The sequence below is a fragment of the Epinephelus lanceolatus genome, chromosome 1 (genome assembly GCF_041903045.1).
Source record: "Epinephelus lanceolatus isolate andai-2023 chromosome 1, ASM4190304v1, whole genome shotgun sequence".
Lineage (NCBI taxonomy): Eukaryota > Metazoa > Chordata > Actinopteri > Perciformes > Serranidae > Epinephelus > Epinephelus lanceolatus.
The window spans coordinates 10,769,115-10,790,362 of NC_135734.1; the positions used below are offsets into that span (position 1 = coordinate 10,769,115).

General features: G+C 40.1%; 2 protein-coding genes across 2 annotated transcripts in view; both read left to right on the forward strand.

Annotated features, from left to right (window-relative positions):
• gxylt2 (glucoside xylosyltransferase 2) overlaps positions 1-9,394 on the forward strand; it is a 35,748-nt gene extending 26,354 nt beyond the window's left edge. The window contains exons 4-7 of the mRNA XM_033625943.2: positions 2,297-2,548; positions 2,886-3,009; positions 5,800-5,972; positions 8,149-9,394. Of these exons, the coding sequence (XP_033481834.1) occupies positions 2,297-2,548; positions 2,886-3,009; positions 5,800-5,972; positions 8,149-8,325 (726 nt within the window). The 3' untranslated portion in view covers positions 8,326-9,394. The remainder of the gene's footprint in view (positions 1-2,296; positions 2,549-2,885; positions 3,010-5,799; positions 5,973-8,148) is intronic.
• A 2,455-nt stretch (positions 9,395-11,849) lies between these two features.
• On the forward strand, positions 11,850-20,711 carry ppp4r2b (protein phosphatase 4, regulatory subunit 2b). Its single transcript, XM_033627732.2, has 9 exons — positions 11,850-12,004; positions 12,715-12,796; positions 13,148-13,318; positions 15,993-16,086; positions 16,182-16,219; positions 16,336-16,410; positions 16,553-16,693; positions 16,786-17,093; positions 19,142-20,711. Exons 1-9 carry the CDS (start codon positions 11,971-11,973, stop codon positions 19,510-19,512), a joined length of 1,314 nt encoding a protein of 437 aa, XP_033483623.2. The 5' UTR covers positions 11,850-11,970; the 3' UTR covers positions 19,513-20,711.
• The last annotated feature ends 537 nt before the right edge of the window (positions 20,712-21,248 follow it).

The window sequence follows — 21,248 nt, forward strand, 5'->3', positions numbered from 1 at the left end:
GAGTTATGTTTTATTAATATATGAGTGGCCATCTGTGAGAGCAAGCTGTCTTATGTCTTAAATGCAGATTTTGCTTTTACTTGTGTGATCTTCTTTCTTTTATAGATAATTAAAGCCACAGTGTGTAGGAATTTCTCCCATCTAACGTTAAAATCATATATTGCATTCAAATGGATAGTGCATCACTGTTTCAAACGCGTATTGCAACAACTGTAGCCGCTGTGTACCAAAAAGCTATGATAACATTGATGAAACCATGTCATCCGATACTTCATGGAGTATTCATTCAGGCTCCTACACAGACACACGTGACGCGAGTTGACAAACCCCCTCCTCACCATGCTGGCTGTGTTTACAACATAGGACTGTTGGGGCGGGTGCAAATCGAAACAAACCAATCACATCTTGTCTTTTGACAACTGACAAGTGGCTCAACCTCACACACCTCACCACACCCTCGCATCACTGCACCACTGACAGTGGCTAGCGGCGCTGGCCTGTGATTGCATTACCTTTCTCCTTCAGCAGCTCTCTCCACCTGGGAAAGGCAACCCCAATGTTGACGCTCGTTTTTTGAATTCGCCAGTCACGTTGCCTTTTTGATTCCCTTTTGCGCTTTCCTGGCGACGAGGATTCCGTCTCCCGTGATGCTGCATTATGCATGATCCTGCATTATGCTTAGAGTGGGATTTTGTTATGCTGCAGTAGTGCAGGCTTCAAATTTGCCGGGGTAGTAGCAAAGCGCTTCTTGCTCCTCTCCTTCGGCTTTTCAGTCACACAGCACTGGCCTGGCTCGCAACGAAAACGCCGAAGGCAGGGCTATTCCCTGGTAGTGCTGTATGTCCCTGACTCGCGGATGTATTTTCAAGATGGCGAAATGTTATGGAACCCCCCAAACGACTTACCCGCCCAATGTACAAACAAATCCGAAATTCTCCTTTTACAAGAATAAGTCAGATTATTGGTGGAGGTAATAGTACACCAATGATGACATATTTATGAATGCAGACATTGATTTTTGCCAATAAACAACTGAAAATGCTACACAATGTCCCTTTAAGAAGCATTGATAGAGGCTGCCTGAGACCTCAGATTTACGTTGCCAAGAACTGCTTTACTGTTGTTGTTATACATAATTAGAGGAGCTTGAAACTGTTTGTGCAAAAGAGGAAGTGAAAATCATACGGTAGTGACAGTGTCGTATGACACTGTGAGAAAATTATGCATTTTTCCATGTAAGAAATAGGGCTGTCCCAAATACCATTTCTGGGGCTGCTAACGTTGCGACGGGACACGAGAGGATCCAGGGGGATAGTATTCAATCAATTTTCAATTCAGTTTTATTTATAAAGCCCAATGTCACAAATCACAATTTGCCTCACAGGACTTCACAGCATATGACATCCCTCTGTTCTTAGGACCCTCACAGCGGATAAGGAAAAACTCCTCAAAAAAAAAAAAATAAAAACAATCATATACATTTACACTAATCCATCACCTAAACAAGACCCGACTTTGGTCGGACTTAGCATCGTTGCATGTTTGTGAGAAAAAGAGAGTAACAGAGAGGGGCCAAGAGAAGGTGAAAGTAAGGTGGAGGGTAGACTATTGCACGCAGTGTTTCTGTAAGTTATCAATAAGTCGAATGCTACGGGTCGGGCTGCATCACTTGATGGAACACAAGTGCCTCTCTAATGTTGCCAGCTGCGGATAGCGGTCTACAATTTGTCTCACCTGTTCCTTTTCCTCATCATACAGCCAATTTAATTGCTTGAAGCAGGGGTCGATGACTGCGCCACACTGAGGATACTGGCCTCATTCGTGTCTGACACTTGCCACCTCCTTTCAATATCCTCCACCAGTTTACTGGTGAAAAAACAAAACAAAAAAACAAAGGTTTAGATACTGATTTAGCTGTCAATTATCATGTCAATGGTTGAAGCTTCAAAGCATTCAGGTCAGCCATAGCAAGAAGTATGTGAGACCATGTTTGAACAGCAGGTTTATTTATTTAACTACATTTTTGTGTATTACTGATATGGTGTAATAATACCAGTTCTAATTCTTAATCTTCTTCTTAATTTTAATTTTAATTGAAGTTTTTTTTTTAATTCATTAAAATGTAACATACGAACATATTATTAGCAAAGATAAATCAGCTTATTCTTAAAAAAACTCCATCTCTCTTTGAATTCTCCTCGGCATGAAAAACATTGAGGACCCCTGGATAACATGGAAGAATATTGTCATTAATAAATAATATATAATTACATTTAATGTAACTGTGTCCTCCCAGGTCATCCTGAAAGACGTGGACTCCTTACTCTACGTAGACACTGATGTGCTGTTCCTGCGGCCTATGGATGATATCTGGAGTCTCCTGAAGTCCTTTAACAGCACTCAACTGGCAGCGATGGCCCCAGAGCACGAGGTTCCAAAGATTGGCTGGTACAGCCGCTTTGCACGCCACCCTTTCTACGGAGTCACAGGGGTCAACTCTGGCGTCATGCTGATGAATCTCACAAGGATCCGCAGCACAATGTTTAAAGTAAGGTCAAAACGTAGTCATATTTCCTCACACTCTGATCAGTAAAAAGCTAAAGTGAGCTGTGATTTCTCTTTTGCATTCTCAAGATTCTTTTCTCTGAGCTCAAGTCGCAGTGCTCTGAGTGGGCTGCAATTGAAGCTTTCTGATTACCACGCTAGAAGCACAGACTTCTGCCCTCAGAACTCAATTTAGTAGCTCTCCAGTTCTTAATGCTTCCTGCTGGATTGCAAATGGAAGAGGGAATGTAAATGTGCTTCTCCTTTGATGATGTGTTTTTGGTAAAAAAGATTGCTCTTGAGCTGTTTGCAAGTGAATGTTGCTGTTATTGGTATTTCAGAACAGTATGATCCCCAGTGGCCTGTCCTGGGAGGATCTTCTACATCCACTCTATCAGAAGTACAAGAACCACATCACCTGGGGAGACCAGGACCTGCTCAACATTATCTTCCACTACAACCCAGGTACAGTCCTGTTTTGGGGTGCACTCATGTTGTCTACAATGATCATAAACATATTATTAAAACACATTGGGTACCCACAAAAAGAGGCTTTGAACTGCTCTGTAGAAGGCTCACAAAAGGCATAACCAGTGTATGTAAATGCATTTTGAATTATTAGTCAACACACTTCAGTTTGACACAATCAACATGTTCGTATAAATTGTGTCTTATTTCACTGTTGATAAAGCAGTCTGCATTATGAATCTGCATCAGTAAACACATGAGGCTGTGGCTGTAGGCAACAGCAGACTGAGCTCCAGCTGCAGCAGCCAGATGTGGGCATTAAATGTTCAGAGCTACAGCAGAACTACGGTAGAGCTGGCATCGCTGGTGTTTGCTTGAAAACACAGCCAGTGTTTGTTTTACATGGTACAGCTTTGAGCTCTCTGCAATCCCCAGAGATATATTCAAGTTATGAACATTGTTCTGACTTCTTTGTGCTTGTTCTGCAATCAGGAGAGGCTTCTTAAGACTGTGATCACTCCTCAGGTCAGAACTTGATTGAGAATCCAATGAATTCATGTGATTTTTCAGTAAAATTAAAAAAAAAACCTTTGTATATTTGTATATTATTTTGGCTTTTTTTTTAGCCTGGCACTGTATACAATGTATCATTATAATGGATTCAAATGTACAAAGATATCAATATCTGTGTATCCTATGATTAAATCTTTCCCACCATTTCTTCTTTTTATATTTGATGTGCATACATGCAGCATGCACACATTCCTCCACATTCATAATGTGTGGGACACATGCCCTGTGGAGCAGAGCTGAGCTGTGGGGCAAATTTATCACAGTCACAGCTGCATGTTACATGACATTCAGAGAGATGAGTTGACATACACATTCATAGCTATGAAAAAAACGACTTTTGGCTTATCACATTTTGAGCTATTAGGTGCAGTGTACTGCATATTTAAAAACCCACCAGTCTGATCAGCATATTATTCTGCGTTATTAGTGTATGTGGCCAGTTGGGCAGGTGAAGCTAGAGAAAGACAAAAACACATCAACCTTTGAATACAAAGACCGGAATACCTTCATTAGAACGATGGGGCTGCAGAAGATATAATCTTTTAGCCGTGATCACGATATCAACTTATGCGATAAACACATTGCCAAAGATTTTTTGAGATAGTTGAAAGAGAGTATCAGTAGAAAACTTTTGAATGTAACTATCATTGATTTTTTTCCGTTCAATAAAAAAATGTTGGGAAATAATTTTTGTTTTTTTATTCAACAAGCAATTACTGTTATTTTAGCAGTACACTGAAAGCAGCATACAACTGAGTACACTGTGATATCTGTATTTATCGCAAGTAATATCACAATATTCAACAATGTTGCATATCTCATATTTTCCTCATATTGTGCATACCTAGGTTCTACCCTGTTTCACTGTATTGATATTGATACATGCATTATGGCTGTTTGGTGCCGACAGTTTCCACTGTTTCAGGCTCCATTTTTAGATTGTTTCTCAAAAACACACAATTTGTAGTTGTTTCCAAAGTCCTCAAGTCATGAAAACAATTTACTGTGGTCCAGTGGAGGTGGCGGTCACATCTACATGTGGATATTTGATCACTCCAGATATTACCAACTACTAGGCCTATATCTGATTTTTTTTTTAAGATATTTTTGGGGCTTTTTTGCCTTTAATTGACAGGATAGCTAAGCATGAAGGGGGGAGAGAGAGAGAGAGAGAGAGAGAGAGAGAGAGAGAGAGAGAGAGAGAGAGAGGGAGGGAGGGAGGGGGAATGACATGCAACTAAGGGCCACTGGCTGAAGTCGAACCTGGGCTGCTGCAGCAACAGCCTTGTACATGGGGCACCTGCTCTATCCACTAAGCCACTGATGCCCCATATCTGAATATTTTTATGCCTCCACGCCAGGGACAGCCGTGACTGGAGGTATTATGTTTTTCAGGTTGTCTGTCCATCCGTTCCATTTGTGATAGCTCTGGAATGCCTTTAGGGAATTTCTTCAAATTTGGGACTAATGCGTGGACTCAAGGATGAAGTGATTAGATTTTGATGGTCAAAGATTGGTCTAATGTCACAAAACATGTTTTTGGCTATCACACAAGAAGTCATATGCTAATTATTTCATTTCATTTCACACAAATGTCTGATATGATAAAATGATGAAGTGATGAAATTTTATATCCCAAAGGTCAACTTCACTGTGACATAATGTTCTGCAAAAACACCTTTCTGGTCATTACTCAACGTCATATCTCAGGAACAGAAGGGGAGACATTTGGTCAGATACTGAATTGGTGACACTAATCTTGGGTGTCCGTCAGGATCTGTGGTGATGGCATAGAACTTCTGTGCTGCTGGGTCAGAAATGTTTGTGAAGCATCCATGTTTTTCCAAAAACAAACTCTTAATGCCTTCAAAGTCTTCACTGTGTATTAAAGTGTGAGTCTGGGCAGACATGAACGTACACTGCAACTTGACTGGTTTGTGGAGCCATACAGTCGCAGGGCTGTATTTCTAGTTGAGCATAAACCCCTATTAACTCTAAAAAAGGGCAGATATGTGTGTTCTATACCATAGTTCTCCTCACAGATTTTTTATGCATCCTGAAAAATAAAACTAGCAATCTGCCAGTGACAAACCTGCTTTTGAAACCTTCACGAGTTACCATCTTAACTGTTTCCTAGCATCGTACTGACATCAGATACAGTGTTTGGTTGTAATTCATAGCAATGATGTGTTCTTGTTTGTTGTTTTCTCGCAGAGTGTCTTTACATCTTCCCCTGCCAGTGGAACTACAGGCCAGATCACTGCATGTACGGGAGTAACTGCAAAGGGGCTGAAGATGAGGGCGTGTCCATCCTCCATGGCAACCGTGGAGTATATCATGATGACAAGCAGCCAGCGTTCAAAGTAGTCTATGATGCAATACATGATGTAAGTGTCCCTGCAGGATATTCAAGTTTTAAAGACACAATATGATATTGATGCACAGCACCCTCTGTTTACACTGTGCTCACAGTGCAGGTAACTCAATAATGTATGGTTAATGACCTATTTCATTCGTTTTAGCATAGTTAATATCGTTAGTAATCAATTTTATGTATATATATATATATATATATATATATATATATATATATATATATATGTGGGTGTGTTATATAAAATGATGAATGATGAACCCGTTATCCAGTTGGTCATTAACACCTAATTAGATGGGAAACAACAGAAATGTTTCATTCATGTGTATTAATGAAAATATGACTGCAAAAATTGAGCATCATAAAAAGCTGAGGTGTAAGTATTATGATAAACTGGTATTATCTATTGGTAATGTTAATAGTTACACTTGTGCTTTACCTGCTATGGCATATCAAAATATCTCATGGAAATGAAGGATGATGGATAATGGAGGAGTAATATAATTAATAGTATCATAATATACTGTGTAATGTTATTATTACTTGAGTCCAACTTAATGAAGGCCTTTAAATGTGTATGATCTAATTGTGAGTATTATATGGCTACAATGGACTGAGTTTAACATTGTTTATCAGTTAATCACCATGCGACACCGTGAATTTGTGAAGAAAACGTAGTCTTTCTTGCATGCCTCCACAGTGACCGGACAATCCAAAAATGGGGCACATTCTCATTGCACAGTAAAATGACATCACCACATCTGTCTACAAACTCTCACACAATTTGTGCAGTATAATCCAAGTCTCCATTATCCAGTCGTATTTGTTTATTTGTTTATTTCTAGGATCCCCATTAGCTGATGTCATGACATCAACTATTCTATTCTAGTATGCTCAGTACTTCTCAAACACATGTACTTTTACTAGAATGTTACAATATAAAACACTTCCACACAAGAGTAGTATGCCCATAGCATGCTTGGGCTACTTGTCCGTGCATGAGACCGTTTGTACTTACGTGTTTTAAATGAAATGTTGTAGAGACATTTTTTCAATTGTAATTTTTGTAGTCTATATTTATTTTCTTGTGTGTTGCAGTACTTTGCAGCATTTTATTCCTCCTAATGTGTTTTTTATTGTATGTGTAATGTATGCACCAAAGAACCAAACCAAAATCCTTATAAGTGAAAACCTACAATAAATCCGTTTGTGATTCTGGTTCTGAAATTGCATGTGTTTGGTGAGCACTGAGCATTCGACTGGATCAAAGAGACTTGGATTATACTGCACGAGTTGTGCAAGAGTTTGTAAACAGATGTTTTGATATAGTTTTGCTGTTGTTAGATGCGGACCCTGATTACTTCAATTTATCAAGAATGTTTGCCTTTTTGGGATTCTCAGTTCACCATGGAGGCATAGTGGGAAAACTTTGTGTTTTTCATAAATTCAAGGTAACACGTGGGGGGTAATATATAAATATATAAACCGTCATTTTGCGGATGAAGTATACCTTTAAAACTAACAGCTAATATTCCTACTCAGCCTTTCGAACTCATGGGCAATGTAAATATACTTAAATATAGGAGAACAAATATATTCTGTATCATGTACTCTTGTTTTCCATTTAACCAGTCAGGTTAAAAAGCTCAATACAAATTTCAACTGTTCCTCCTAATATAGTCTGACATGTTTAGCCTAGCTTAGCATAGGAAGTGGAAGCATGGGGAGAGTGCTCACCTAGCCCTGTGAAAAAATACACCCCTTTACAACCAAACAGCTATTGACCTGTCTCATCTTTTCATCTGACTCTGGTTAATGTAAAGCAACATATTGCTAAAAATGTTGGACTGTTCCTTTAATGACTTCAGCTCAGCAAAAACAGCAGCGTTGAGTGTTTTCTCTCTGATACAGATTCTCTCTCGCTTGCACTAAACAATCTGGGTCAGTTTTTAAATTTAGAATTTGTTTTCTCCGGCAGCAGAGTCAGTTCCCCCGCTGCTCTACTGAGATAAGCCTCTTAAAGACGAGCTGGGCCATAATTTATGATTAATACAGAACGCCACCACCCCACCCCTACTGATGGAATTTGTAAATATCGTTTAGTGTGTGATATGTTCCATTAAAAAATGATCAAACTGAAACAGCTTTTAGATCAGAACTGACACAGGACAATGACTCTGTTCCCGCAGTTTCCCTTTGAGGACAACATGTTCCAGTCGCTGTTCTACCCCATCCAGACCAAGTTCCTGGACACAGTCAACACCCTGTGTGGCCGGGTTCCTCAGGTCTTCCTCAAGCAGATAGAAAAGACCATGAGGAAGGCGTTTGAGGATAAAGTGATCCGACACGTCAAGCCGCACAAATAACTAATGGAGAAATGGACTCCAACTTTTAACTGGCAAACACCAAGGACCATCCTGCTGTGGATTATGTGTCACACCAGCATCGCCCAGACTGAACTATTGGCTCTGTGTTTGCAGTGTATCCAACACACAACTCTTCCTGGAATGGTCTTATGAACATAATGATCCTCTAAAGATGGTATAGATAATGAGCCTATGTAGAGAAGCATACAGTGCTGGTCAGTGATGCTGTAGAGTAGGTTTGCCTTATTGCCGTCTTAAACTTTCCACATCCCAGTTATGTACGGTAATGAAATGTATGACAATGTTGGAAAGCTACAGTGGGAAAAAAACTGCACAAAATCTTTTTTAAATCAAGAATTATGAAAGTATGAGCTCTTCATCTCAAGTGTGGGCTAAAAGTTAAATTAAGGCATATTTGTGTTAATCAAGCATTTAACGAAAGAATCAACCTTCTTTATTTTTCCTCACAAACATGGTTAACACTAAAAGTAAACTTTGGACTTTGGAAAGCTTTACTACTTTGAGTAGTAGATTCATAGACCACTCCTTTAAAATCATGTGAATGTTTTACTAGCAAATAACTTGAAATGTGAGCCTGTGTGAATGAAAAGAGTCGCGAGTTCTTGGCCAAATGCCACTGACAGTATTAGATACAGCACAACAGAGGAAATGTGGACTTTCAATGTTAAAAAGCGAATGTTAAAATGCACTTTCAGAATAATATTAGGACAGGATGTTTGTTTGTACGCAACACGTCCACATTAGATGCTACACTGTCCAAGTGGATCCAAACCAAAAGTGCTAGCGTTTAAAAATAATGACATACTACAGCTGATTATGTGCCATATATAAATAGTCATGTTTACTATTACAAGAAAATGAGTGGTGGTGTGTGTGTGTGTGTGTGTTTGAGAGGATATCTTAGTTTGTAATATGATGTATGGTCTGTTGGGTCACATGTTTTAGCAGCATTACGTTCAGTGTGGTGTAATGATCTAAATATATCATTCAAACTGGAAACAGAACATGGCTGTACAGTCAACACGTTTCTAAATAAATCAATGCAATGCACCGAGTCTTATTTACATACTGTGTATGGGGAATGAAATATACCAGAGTAATGCAAATGGATGAAATGCACTCTCACAAATGTATGGAATTATGCAGTAAGGTAAGATACACAACATACACAACGCTAACTGCTGCATCACAACACCAAAGATTTGTCTTGACATTAGCATCTGTATTTATATTTAGTTTGGTTTGATAATTAATATGATAATGTGTTTTGAAACTGGACCTGAACTGAACTTAACCACTGTATGTGTTTCACCAATGGCTTGAAGAAATATAATATTTTAATGTTTGAGGAAAAAGATAACAAGAGTCCCCCAGTTATGTGCCTTAGGAGTCTAGCAAATGTAGTTATTTAAATCCAGTTTCAGTTCCTGAGTTCATGTCAAGAGCACAGGGAACAGCAAATTAGCAAAAGCAATAAGACAGACTTAAAGGGGAACTATGCCTATTTTCAAAATTCATATATGTTATTCCCATGGTCTAAAGCAGTCCAAAAAACATCGGTAATATGAACAACTCTCTCACAAATCCAAACGCTGGAGTGTAAAAAACTCAACTTTGGTATATCATCAAGTACATCATCATCATCATCAAGTATATCATCAAGTTTTGGGGCGGCAGTAGCTCAGTCCATAGGGCCTTGGGTTGGGAACCGGAGGGTCGCCTGTTTGAGTCCCCGTCTGGACCAAATATGGAGCATGGACTGGTGGCTGGAGAGGTGCCAGTTCACTTCCTGGGCACTGCCAAGGTGCCCTTGAGCAAGGCACCAAACCAACCCACCAACCCAACCTGACCAAGGGCAGACCCTCACTCTGACATCTCTCCACTTTGTGCATGTATAGGTCCTGTTTGTGCATGTGTGTGTCTTTTGGACCTGTGTGTAATTGACAAGCAAGAGTGAAAACATTGAATTTCCCCTCAGGGGGATTAATAAAAGTAAATAAAAACTTAAAAAAAAAAAACCTTAAGTATGAAGTCTGGATCTGCACCATGGACAGTGAATTAGGAAAGATGTTAAAGATGACACTAAGAGCACCCAGAGGAATGTTGTGAGTATGTGGGTACATTTTTTGTTGAAGAACTGAGAACACTACAACAGAATAAAGCTCATTTGGGTATAAAATAGAAAACAAACATTGTGTGGGTCCACAAAATCAGGCCCCTATTCCTTTTTTATAGAGCAGCTCCAGAATTTATACCCTATGACATCACAAGTTTGAGACTTCTCTGGTTTTTGGCTTTGAGAGCAAGTAGCTCATGTTCATTAATATTGATTGAATTTCCAAGGCCATGGAAATATCATTGGAATTCTTAATTTAGGTGGTGTCTTACTTTAAGGGTCCAGTGTTTAGACTTTAGTGGCCTCTAGTGGTGAGGTTGCAGATTGCAACCAACTAAAACTTCTGTGCCAAGAGTGCAGGGGAGAACTGTGGTGGTAGATGCGAAAATAGGAAAGGCTCTGGACCCAATGTTTGGTTGGTCCTATCTGAGCTACTGTAGAAACAACATGGCGTCCTCTGCAGAAGAGGACCCGCTTCACATAAAGATATAAACGGCTTGTTCTCAGGTAATGGAAACACAACAGTTATGGCAGTAGCTATTATATATATAATATTTGGTGGACTGGTGGCTGGAGAGGTGCCAGTTTACCTCCTGGGCACTGCCGAGGTGCCCTTGAGCAAGGCACCAAACCCCCCAACCACTCGGGGTGCCCTACCAAGGCAGCCCCCTCACTCTGACATCTCTCCACTTTGTGCATGTATAGGTCCTGTTTGTGCATGTGTGTGTCTTTCGGACCCGTGTGTTAATGACAAAGGGGTGAAAAAAATTAATTTCCCCTCAGGGGGATTAATAGAGTATATAAAATAAATAAAATATACACTAATGAAAACTTAGTGCTTAGTATAATATTCCATTTCTGCCTATTTATCCCGCTAAGTCCTAGACACTGGACCAAGCTCTAATACCTACAAAACAAGTATATTGGCTATAAAATAAAATAAAAACCATTCAGACAGTTCACTTCTATCAATCACATTTTTGTTTCTCTAGCAATGTTTAAATAATAGAGAGCATTGGGCAATACTGTCACTCTGGTATACCCAGCTACTCTGTTAGGGCAAACATGTGTTTATTTGATCCTGCCTGTTTTTTAAATGAAAAACACATATAAGATCACAATAATAAAATGCAATATAAAAAATTATGTTACAAATTCATAAACAAATTATCCAGTTCGAAAGAGGAGATTCTCTCACCTGCAGTGGATAAAATTGAGATTGCTGAGATATTGCCACTTGCATTTGTCATTATACCCCGTTTTTGTCGTAAACATTTATTTTATTTCATGTTATTGTATTTCATTTTGTCATTTTACAGGTATATTTTCCACAGGGCTCTGTTGCTCCTCTCAGTGCAGTGCCTTGTCTGTTGCTTAACAGGCAGTGACCTCACGGCGCCATATTAAAATGCTCCCTCCTCTTTGCCTGTGAGATCGTAGCTTAGCAGCAGCAGCTAGCCGCCAGTCTGCCTTTTACATCCTCAAGACTGACAGAGGGCAACGACGTGATGGAAGTTGACTCGCTTCAAGAGGCGCTCAGAGGTCATTTCACTTTATTTCGATAGTTTATGTGTTTATTAAGTCTACGTGTTGTACGTGTGCTTCCGCAGTTGTTACATTATAAGAAACAAACGGGTTGTAGCTCACAGGCTAATGTCCCTAGCTAGCTGCTACTCATGACCAGCTAACGCTAACAGCACAAGCGGTTTCACGGAAATGGTTAGCTTTCTGTTCATTATCCATTGGCTAATGTCAATTCATTAGCCAGGAGGAAAGCTAACTAAAATATGATGATTTCTTTCCTGTCCTGCCTTCTATTTGCCCTCAGTATCTGATATTACTTGCTAACAGATATTTTTTGTTGGGATGAAATAACTGGCCGGTGTCACCGGCTATTGGAAGACTAACGTTACTGTTTGCCGGCTACGCTTCTGCGGCTAAGTTAACATGCTAGCTAGTGCGCTAAAGTTAAGCTAGTTACAGCTAGCGAGATAGATAGCCCATACTAGCTACGTTATGTAAATAGCTAACGTTAATAAGACAATGTGATCGTCTTCACCCCAAGTTTCGCTAGAGACCTGCTAACAAGCCTCATTTAGTTGGCTAGAGTTTAGGCAATTCTTGAAGGTAGTTATAACATCCAAGCATTATAGCCGAGTTATAAAAACTGTAGGTTAAATCAAAGCCTGTCCATCTCCCAAGGCTAGTACAGGCTGGAACACAACGTAATGTCCGTATTTGTTTCTCCTCAGATTTTGACAAGAAAGCAAAGCAGGAGGCATCTCCTCTTCTGGAGCAGTTTCTATGTCATATTGCCAAGACAGGAGAGACCATGTAAGTAAACATAGCAGGCCTGATCATTTCCCCCCTCACATCTAATGTTATTTGAACACACACAGATAATGATTTAACGTTATACCATAATTGTGTTTATAGTTAACAATAGATGTGCGGTCCAGGAATGCTGTTTATACAGAAATTAAAATATTTTTTTTTTCTTAGTTTGTTGTGCAGTTTTGTTATCATTGTAACTGTATTTAAATTCATCTTTTTAATGAATGTGTTGCAATAGCTTATGCAACATCCAGCCATAGTATGCTTTTGTCCAATTGAGCTGGATTTTCCTCTATTTAATGTATCATGCCTAATATGTTGCACCTTATTCTGCTTATCATTTTCCTCTAGGGTTCAGTGGTCCCAATTTAGGAACTACTTCTTGTTTAAATTGGAGAAGGTGATGGATGACTTTAGGGCCTCAGCACCTGAGCAAAGAGGTCCTGCAAATCCCAACGTGGAGTCAATTCCATTTGAAGATATGAAGGAGAGAATCTTGAAAATTGTGAAGGGATACAATGGGTAGGTGACCAGCTACATGAGTACATTTCTGTATTACAGCTATAGTGCCAGACTGAATGTATGGATGGGGATGCCAGATAGAACATGTCTGGTTTCCCATGGCCAACACATGCCATGGATTGGTGTCTTCTAGCTTACCCAATTTGCTACACAGATATTTGTAGTGGGAGATATAATTATTACAGAGTTATTCATTCTGTGTTATGACTGTAAAATGCAGTAGTTTTGCTGATATTGTCGCTTTTGTGAAACAGCGCCACATCTCTTGGCTTTTCAGTGTGTCCCAAATTGTATGGAAAGGTCTGGCCTCATTGAATATATTGTTTGAATCTGTGTATATTTAGTGTTGCCAGAGTAATTAAGTTTGTGTGTGATAAAGATCAGGAATGTACCCGCATCACTCCCAATTTACATATGTAGCACACTATATTTACCCCATTTTATTTGAGTGACTGACTTGTTGTGAAAGTTATGCCCAACATAGTGTCCTTCAAAATGGAGATGCAAATGATCCCACAATGCCATGTGTTGACATTGTGGGACTCTGTCAGTTACGATGCGAAATAGAAATAATGGTGAATCAGAGTTTTCCATAAGTGTCAGCTGGGTGGCTGGACATTGAAACATCTTCAGCCAACTACTTTTTTACTGTATCAAGTCACTTACCTGTCACATTTTAGATCTTGGTCGTGTAAAGTATATATTTTAAAGGGATGAAGGATTTTGGTCATTGGACCTCTGGATCTTAAGTAATTAGAGAAACAAGTTGAGTTCATGTGCGCAGCAGCTTGGCTCACAGACTACTGGGTCGGTTTGTTTTGGTGAGGAGGAGACCTCTGCCGATAATTCGGCTCAGAGTAAAACATGTTAACAGAGACCACTGAAGAAATCCTAACCTAAAAACAAGCTGAGCACCTAAAAACAAGCTGAGCTAATATTAGAGTCAGCTCAGCTAGCAGCCCCCTTATGTCCCATGGCCACCGAAGAGCATCAGAGAAACACTTATTTTTAATGTGAAGCTGCTTTATTCTGTGTTTTTACCTGTTTTGACTATTGGGTCTATTTTGAGGAGGAGGACATCTCTGAGGACATTCAGCTCTCTGTAAAAACCTTCTGATATCCCCTTCTGCTGGGATCTGTAAGATCATACTGACTGTAAAGTCCTTCTTTTTCTGAATGCGCTCCAAGGTTTAATATATATTGGATTTAAGAAACAGGCGCTCTAACCATGAATACTTGTGATTCAATAATGCAAACTTAAGAGGGAAAATCAGCTTGAACCATTTGGAAATGCACTCAAAAATATCCATGCACTGTGCAGTGTATAATTTAGTCTGATCTATGAAAATTTCAAGTAAAGAAAACACCCCTCATTATATTGCCAATTACAATGTATAAGGAGGAATGTGATGGCTTCACAGTTTTAATAGCCTTGTTCATATTACCTGTCAAGAAGTCGCACCCCTAGGGCTCTATACAATACGCCATCCTACTGTCAAATGTAAATGCGATGCAGTTTGTTACCATCTTTACTTTAAAAAAAGGAAACAGAATTCATCCTAAAAAAATGTGTTACAGACAACTGATAAGGGTATTTAGCAGACTTTCAACCAGCTTTGTATCAAAATAATGTGGGTAGTATATATAAATGAACTGGTATACTTCCCTCCATCTAACCAGTGCCGAGATATCCCTCCTCGTCCCCAGCAAAACGGTTTCACTGGCTCTCGGGCTGTTGCTCGAACTACAGGCTGTACTTCTGCATTTTCATATTACCCGCCACCCACGCTGCCACCGTGGTCACAAACAGGATTAAAAAAAAAAAGGCAGTGCTGATCAAATAAATATCAAGGTTATCTTACTGCATTGCCTATTTCTTGCCTACAGTGTTTTTAGAAACATATTATAGTACTGTGTTAAGTTGTAATAGTGAGGGTTTGTGAACAGGAAGTCGGTGCCATACTGTTTCCTGCACAGTGAAAACAGAGGCAGAAAAAACTCTGATCAAAAGGTCTAGGCAGCACTGAATAAATATAAACCAAGATTCTGTTACTGAGTTGACTATTTCTTGCCTCAGATGTTTTCAAAAACATATTTTAGTTTACTGTTTAACTGTAAGAGATCGAGATCGCTTGTTCCCAGTCAGCTGCCATTGTTTCAAATGGACGTGTTCGCATTCCGTCACCCACCAGCGGGAGCGTTTATTGGTCTGGTGCAGCACAGTGCACTCTGGTAGTTGTAGGTTTCTCCCTCTTAGGCAAAAGTGTCCCTCTGTGTTCTGTGGTTCTGTAGCACCAATTTCAGAAGTTTCGTCTTCCTTACTTTCTACTGAGAAGAGCTCCTGTTTTATCAAAAGCCCATCTTTCCAGTGAGGAAATACTGCTTTGAGCATAAAGCCACTCATCCTCAGCTGGCTACTATTTTCACCTAGCTGGATGTTGTATGCGCTTGTTGAAAACACTGGATTCACAGGGACACAAATCTCAATTTATCTTACTTAATCATGACTGATTTAGGTTTTAGACGCCTCCTAAGCTCCCACAATCCCCGATTACTCAACAAATTGACCAAATAAGTGTGAAACAGAATGTTCAGGCAAATTTGTATAGAAGACCACCTAAATGGTACATTTTCTGTTCAAAGTATAATGAATGTTTTTTCTTCCTAATTTTAGAATTCCATTTACGATCCAGCGCTTGTGCGAGCTGCTCACAGAACCCAAGAGGAACTACACAGGAACAGATAAGTTTCTTCGAGGGGTGGAGAAGGTATGTCCCAAGCAGCATGGCTGTTTTTTCCCTCTAATGTTGTTAAACTGCTGTCACCTGTTTTCACTCATTTGGAAATTCTTGTCTCCCTCCAGAATGTAATGGTGGTAAGCTGTGTTCATCCAACCTCAGAGTAAGTGTTTTGTTCACGTGAAACACTTTGTAGAACCAACCTCAATAACAAATTAATATGAAGTTGGTGGGAATTGTATTTATTTATTTATTTATTTTATTAACTTGCTTGTACAGGAAAAATGGATGCAGTGCTGTCAACAGAATGAATGGAGTGATGCTTCCTGGAAACACATCTGCTTTTACAGAGAGGTTGTGTTGGGGACAGATTTTGTCCTTGATCCTGAAATTCACATACATTAAAATACAACATCTAGTTTTTTTCATGATGGTTAAAATGTTTTTGTTTTTCCCCAACCCCTTTCTCTCTGTCTCTCTGGTGGCTTTTTGTTAGGAAAGTGAACGGTCCTGGAACTCCCCGGCCGCTGAACCGACCGAAGCTGTCTCTGGCCAACTCACTAGCAGCTAATGGCCTGCCAGACAGCACAGACAACAAAGACCTCAACACAGAGCAAGAAGACGAAAAAGGCTCCAGGTATGTCAGAAGCTACTCACCAGAAAATATGTTAGCTATGTTCAGCATAAACCCACTGGAATCACATTTGTATCTCCTGATTCTCCTGCTAGTGAGGTTTCAGCGTCGGGAGGTTCTCTGGGCAGCTCAGTGAAGAACAAACATCCGGAAGACACAGAAGAGGACATGGAAGCTGAGCAGCAGGAAGTGAAGAGACTTAAGTTTAGCAAGGACGAGGAGGATGAGGAAGATGAGGAGGACGAAGAGGAAGAACAGGAGGTTGACACACTGAGGCCTTTACATGCCACCTGCCTCTCAAAAGAGGCAGAAGCCATGGTCCAGGAGGAAGATGAAGAGGAGAAGGTCGGGTGCAGCAAGGAGAATGAAGCCTCCAGCAGTGCTACTGCCACTGAGGACCAAGGTAGGGAGGCTGTTCTTGTGTGCTGTGTGTTAATTGGCCGTTGGTTTGTATGTGATGTGTTGCGTTACCGAGAGGAAATTATGTTATGGGCTGTTCATGAGCTCACCCAGGTAGGTTATGGAAACTAGGAGCATTACTGTTATAATGGCTGTATTTGGCTGCATATAGAGTGCTGCATGAAAGATGTTTTTTGTAGACCAACCCTGAATTCAACATTAAGCTGGTTCATTCAACAAAAAGCCAGTGCTGGGCTTAACTTTGACTTTTTATTTTTTCCTATTGTTTCCTCTTCTTCTTTAGTTTGACTCACAGGAGGGATTATTTAGGAACAAGCTGATTAACACATTCAGACTTTTAATTCGATGAGTTTGTGGTCAGATTGATCAGACTAGATCAGTGGATTAGAAGAGCAGGTAACGCAGAGCGCATGAAAAACAAACATTCATCTGCTGCTGTTAGACCCAGTGCTGGACTGTGGTGTGCACTTTTTTTTATGGGGAAATACCTGGTTTTGTCCAAAGGTGGTTGGATTAATGATGGACAACACAGAAACAATATGAAGTTTAACTTTCTCTGCGCTCTGTGCTCAGCTGCTCCATCTGTTTCCAGAGTGCTCTCAGCTGTGAGAGACAGGTAGAGAGGGACAGAGTTCTCAAACGAGGAAATGTAAATGTGGGGCATGTTGATGCTGTGGTGGTGCGTCACAAATGAATAAATGTGTGGGGAAACCCTGCTTTCCAACACACCTCCTTCTGAGATAGCTGGATTTGTGAATATCTCAGTTTCAAAAAGATAGCCTGACATGCTTGACCTAAAATATTTATGCAATGTAACTTAAATCTAGCTTCTCAGCAGTATTGAAAGGAAATGTTGCATTGATGTTGCAAGGTATGCATCCTGCATGCCTGATGCATTAAAATCTGAAAGGATGCTGTAAACTCAGTATCAATGAGTCTACGAGATGCACTGTTTTTTCCCATGACAATGCTACATTATGAACAACAAATCCGTGAATTCATCCTCATCCCCAGCTCTTTGAAGCTCTGTGCGCCGCTTTTGCTTGGCATAAAAGTCAACAGTGTCAGGGGCATGATACAGAGGTCTTGGGGACCACTGGCAGACAATAACCTTGAATTTTTAGGTTAATCAACCAATCACAAATATGTACGATATCACTACAGGCATTCCTACAATCTGACTATGTGTTAACATTGCAACATCTTTTGTCTTGACTCGTGTCAGTGATGATCCAATGATCCTCTACCCTCCAGGGGATGTGCCATGTTGAAAAAATATTTTTAGCAGCGGTTGCCATTGTCTCACCATCTGCGGTTGCAAAAGATGAATTCATGTTCATTCACAATTCATGTTCATTGTCTCAATGAGTGACAGAAGGATATTAAAACTCTTCTCAGAAAGAACGAGAATAAGCATATTTGTCAGAATGTTGAACTTTGAACGTTAAACAGCAGCTTATTAAATTTTGATGTATTATCACAAATCACATTTCATTTACACATTACATTATTGCTCTCTACACTGAGTGACATTTGTATAATGTTTTGTACATAGACTGTATATAGAGATACATATACAGTCTATGGTTTTGTCCATGAAGTATATTTCATATATGTATATTTCATATTTAGGATTTTATGTGTTTGATTATTGTCAGCATACATGAATAAAACAATAATTATAGCCATTTAACATTAAAAACAAGTTAAACACTATAACCTATCAAAAACCATTAACTCTTTTAGGGAACCAATAAAATGACCACCTGTGGGTCCCCTGGACTCACTACATTGAACACCTATTAACATGACTGCAATGAATCCATTTTGTGAGCTTATGTGAGAGACTATGAGAAGCTCTGTTTCATGACAAATTGTGTGTGTGTGTGTGGTCTTAAAATTTGGTGCCTGACAAGCAAACCACTCATTCATCTGTCTTAAATTGCCTGGAAAGATTTGGGTCATTTCAGTCTGAAGAGGGCGAAAACATAAATCATACTCTTTGGTGTCTTTATGTCTTTTTTACCGCAGAACCAACAAGCAGCACGCAGGCCGAGGCGTCTGCAGGCTCAGGTCCGGAGGCCGAGCAGGCTGAGAGGGAGGTGCCATGCGGGTCCCAGGGGGAGGGCAGTGACATGGATCAGACAGAGCAGCAGGCACCCGCAGGCATCCTGGAGAGCCCCGAGACCAGCAGGGACAGTGAAGAGAGCAACAGTGACCCAGTCAGCAGCAGCAGTAGCAGCAGTGGTAGCAGCTGTAGCATAGAGGAGAGCGCAGAGGCAGCCAGAGAAGACGTAGCTCTCGCTCCCTCCAGCAGTACGACTGAACCTCCTACAGAGGGCGCCATGGAAAGTGCCACCTTGAACACTGGGACCACTGAGGAGCCCATGGAGCAGGACTAGACTGAAGGCGCCCCTGCAGCCATGTGTGACCATAAACCAGCTTGTCCTTGAATCCAGCTTGACTGTCACTGGGAATGAGGATAACTGCACCTCGTACACAAGACGAACGCCTCGTCCCGCTTTTGGACACTCCTCCAAAATGGCTACCTGGCATTGATGTGGGCATACAAATAAAATTTCATTTGAAGTTTTTTTTTTCCTTTTTAACTGGAATATTTTATTGATCTTCTTATTCTCTGATTTTAAGTTTCCCTTAAAAGGGGTTGGTTTCAGCAGCTTTGAGTTTCTTGGCTGGATTCTTTCTTCTTTTTTGTGTGTTCAATGAGATTCTGATGCTGGGGTGGTCTTTTCTTACACCACTCACTCCATCCATTTTGGACATTGTGACAGGATTGGTAGTCTACGTTTTGAACCCTTTAAGCCCAGTGAACCACACTACCAGGGTCAGAACAGAGCCATACCAGCCCCTGGGTATTTATGAAATTGTTGAAGATATTTGAGCTACCGACCACCATTTCTGTTCCTGGCCGAAGCTCATGTTAAAATGCTCTTTAGTCAAGCAATGACCTGAAGGTAACACACCACCACTCTGTTGTTACTCCACCAAGTTCCATCAGGCTGTTGAGAACATGCATTATTTTAAAAAGTATTACTCCATCCTTATGAGATGGGAGACTTTTTCTCCATTGTGTCCTTATATTATTTTAACCACATTTCCTTTTTGCAATGATACACTACCAGTCCCACTAACAATACAATGACTTGCTACCTTGTTGAGGCGTCTTCTGTAAAATGATATATTTTGGATGCATAAAAACCACCATAATTTATATGATCATTTCAATTCAATTAGTTATTTTGGAGTATGTTTTTTGTTTCGTCCGCCAGTTGTAGTTTACAAAACCAGCTGTAAGTACAAAGATGACTTCTGCTTTCTTTGTATCGTGATGTCACCATGTTGTTTCACCGACCGATATCCAGAGCAGTTTCTGGTTCCAGTTCTACACCTGTTTCTGCAGCTGTACTTTTTGATATTTAGAATTTTAAATTTCTGTAAAGTAGATTTTTGTAGATTGTAATACAGTATGTGTTCACTGCCTTTGTGAAACCATATATAATTGTATAATTTCTGTGTATACTCTGAATGCTTTTGCTTTCAGTGCGGTATTCAGAAACAGCAATAAATGTTAACATTTTTATGCGTGCTGGTTTTGCTTACTTTGACGCAACATCTGGTTGAATCTGTGAACTGTGTTCAGTATAGTTAATGCTGGCTCAGTGAAATGGGACAACTAAGAGAGCTGCTATATGAAGTCAGAATGTCTGCCATTTCAGAGCTTCAATAATTTACAGAATTCTCAACACTTTTTAACTGCCTTGTTTTGAGTATTTTTCAAAAAATGGACTACTTATTTGTTTTCGAAGAGCTTTCTCACCATCTTTACAGCTGTTAGCTGCTATCTTTGTCTTGCATTGTGGGATAGTAGTGCACACTCAAAAATCAAGTATTTTTTAGTATCCACACTGACTTTTTGAGTATAGTCTCCAGTGAACAACACACCCTACAAACCCTGGTTAGTGTGTTATAACCTCCACCAAGGAGGTCATGTCATTGGATTGGTTTGTCTGTCAGCTGGATTGCAGGAAAAACCGCTGGCCCTATTTTCATGACACTTGGTAGAAGGGTGTAACATGGTGGCCCATGTTACACCCTTCTGGGAAGAACCCATGAAATT

Excerpts from the sequence above, each read along its gene's own strand:
- ppp4r2b (XM_033627732.2), top strand. The coding sequence starts at position 11,971 with ATGGAAGTTGACTCGCTTCAAGAGGCGCTCAGAG. Across the intron at positions 16,220-16,335 it reads TGTGTTCATCCAACCTCAGA|GAAAAATGGATGCAGTGCTG; the intron begins GTAAGTGTTTTG and ends TTGCTTGTACAG. Across the intron at positions 17,094-19,141 it reads TACTGCCACTGAGGACCAAG|AACCAACAAGCAGCACGCAG; the intron begins GTAGGGAGGCTG and ends TTTTTACCGCAG.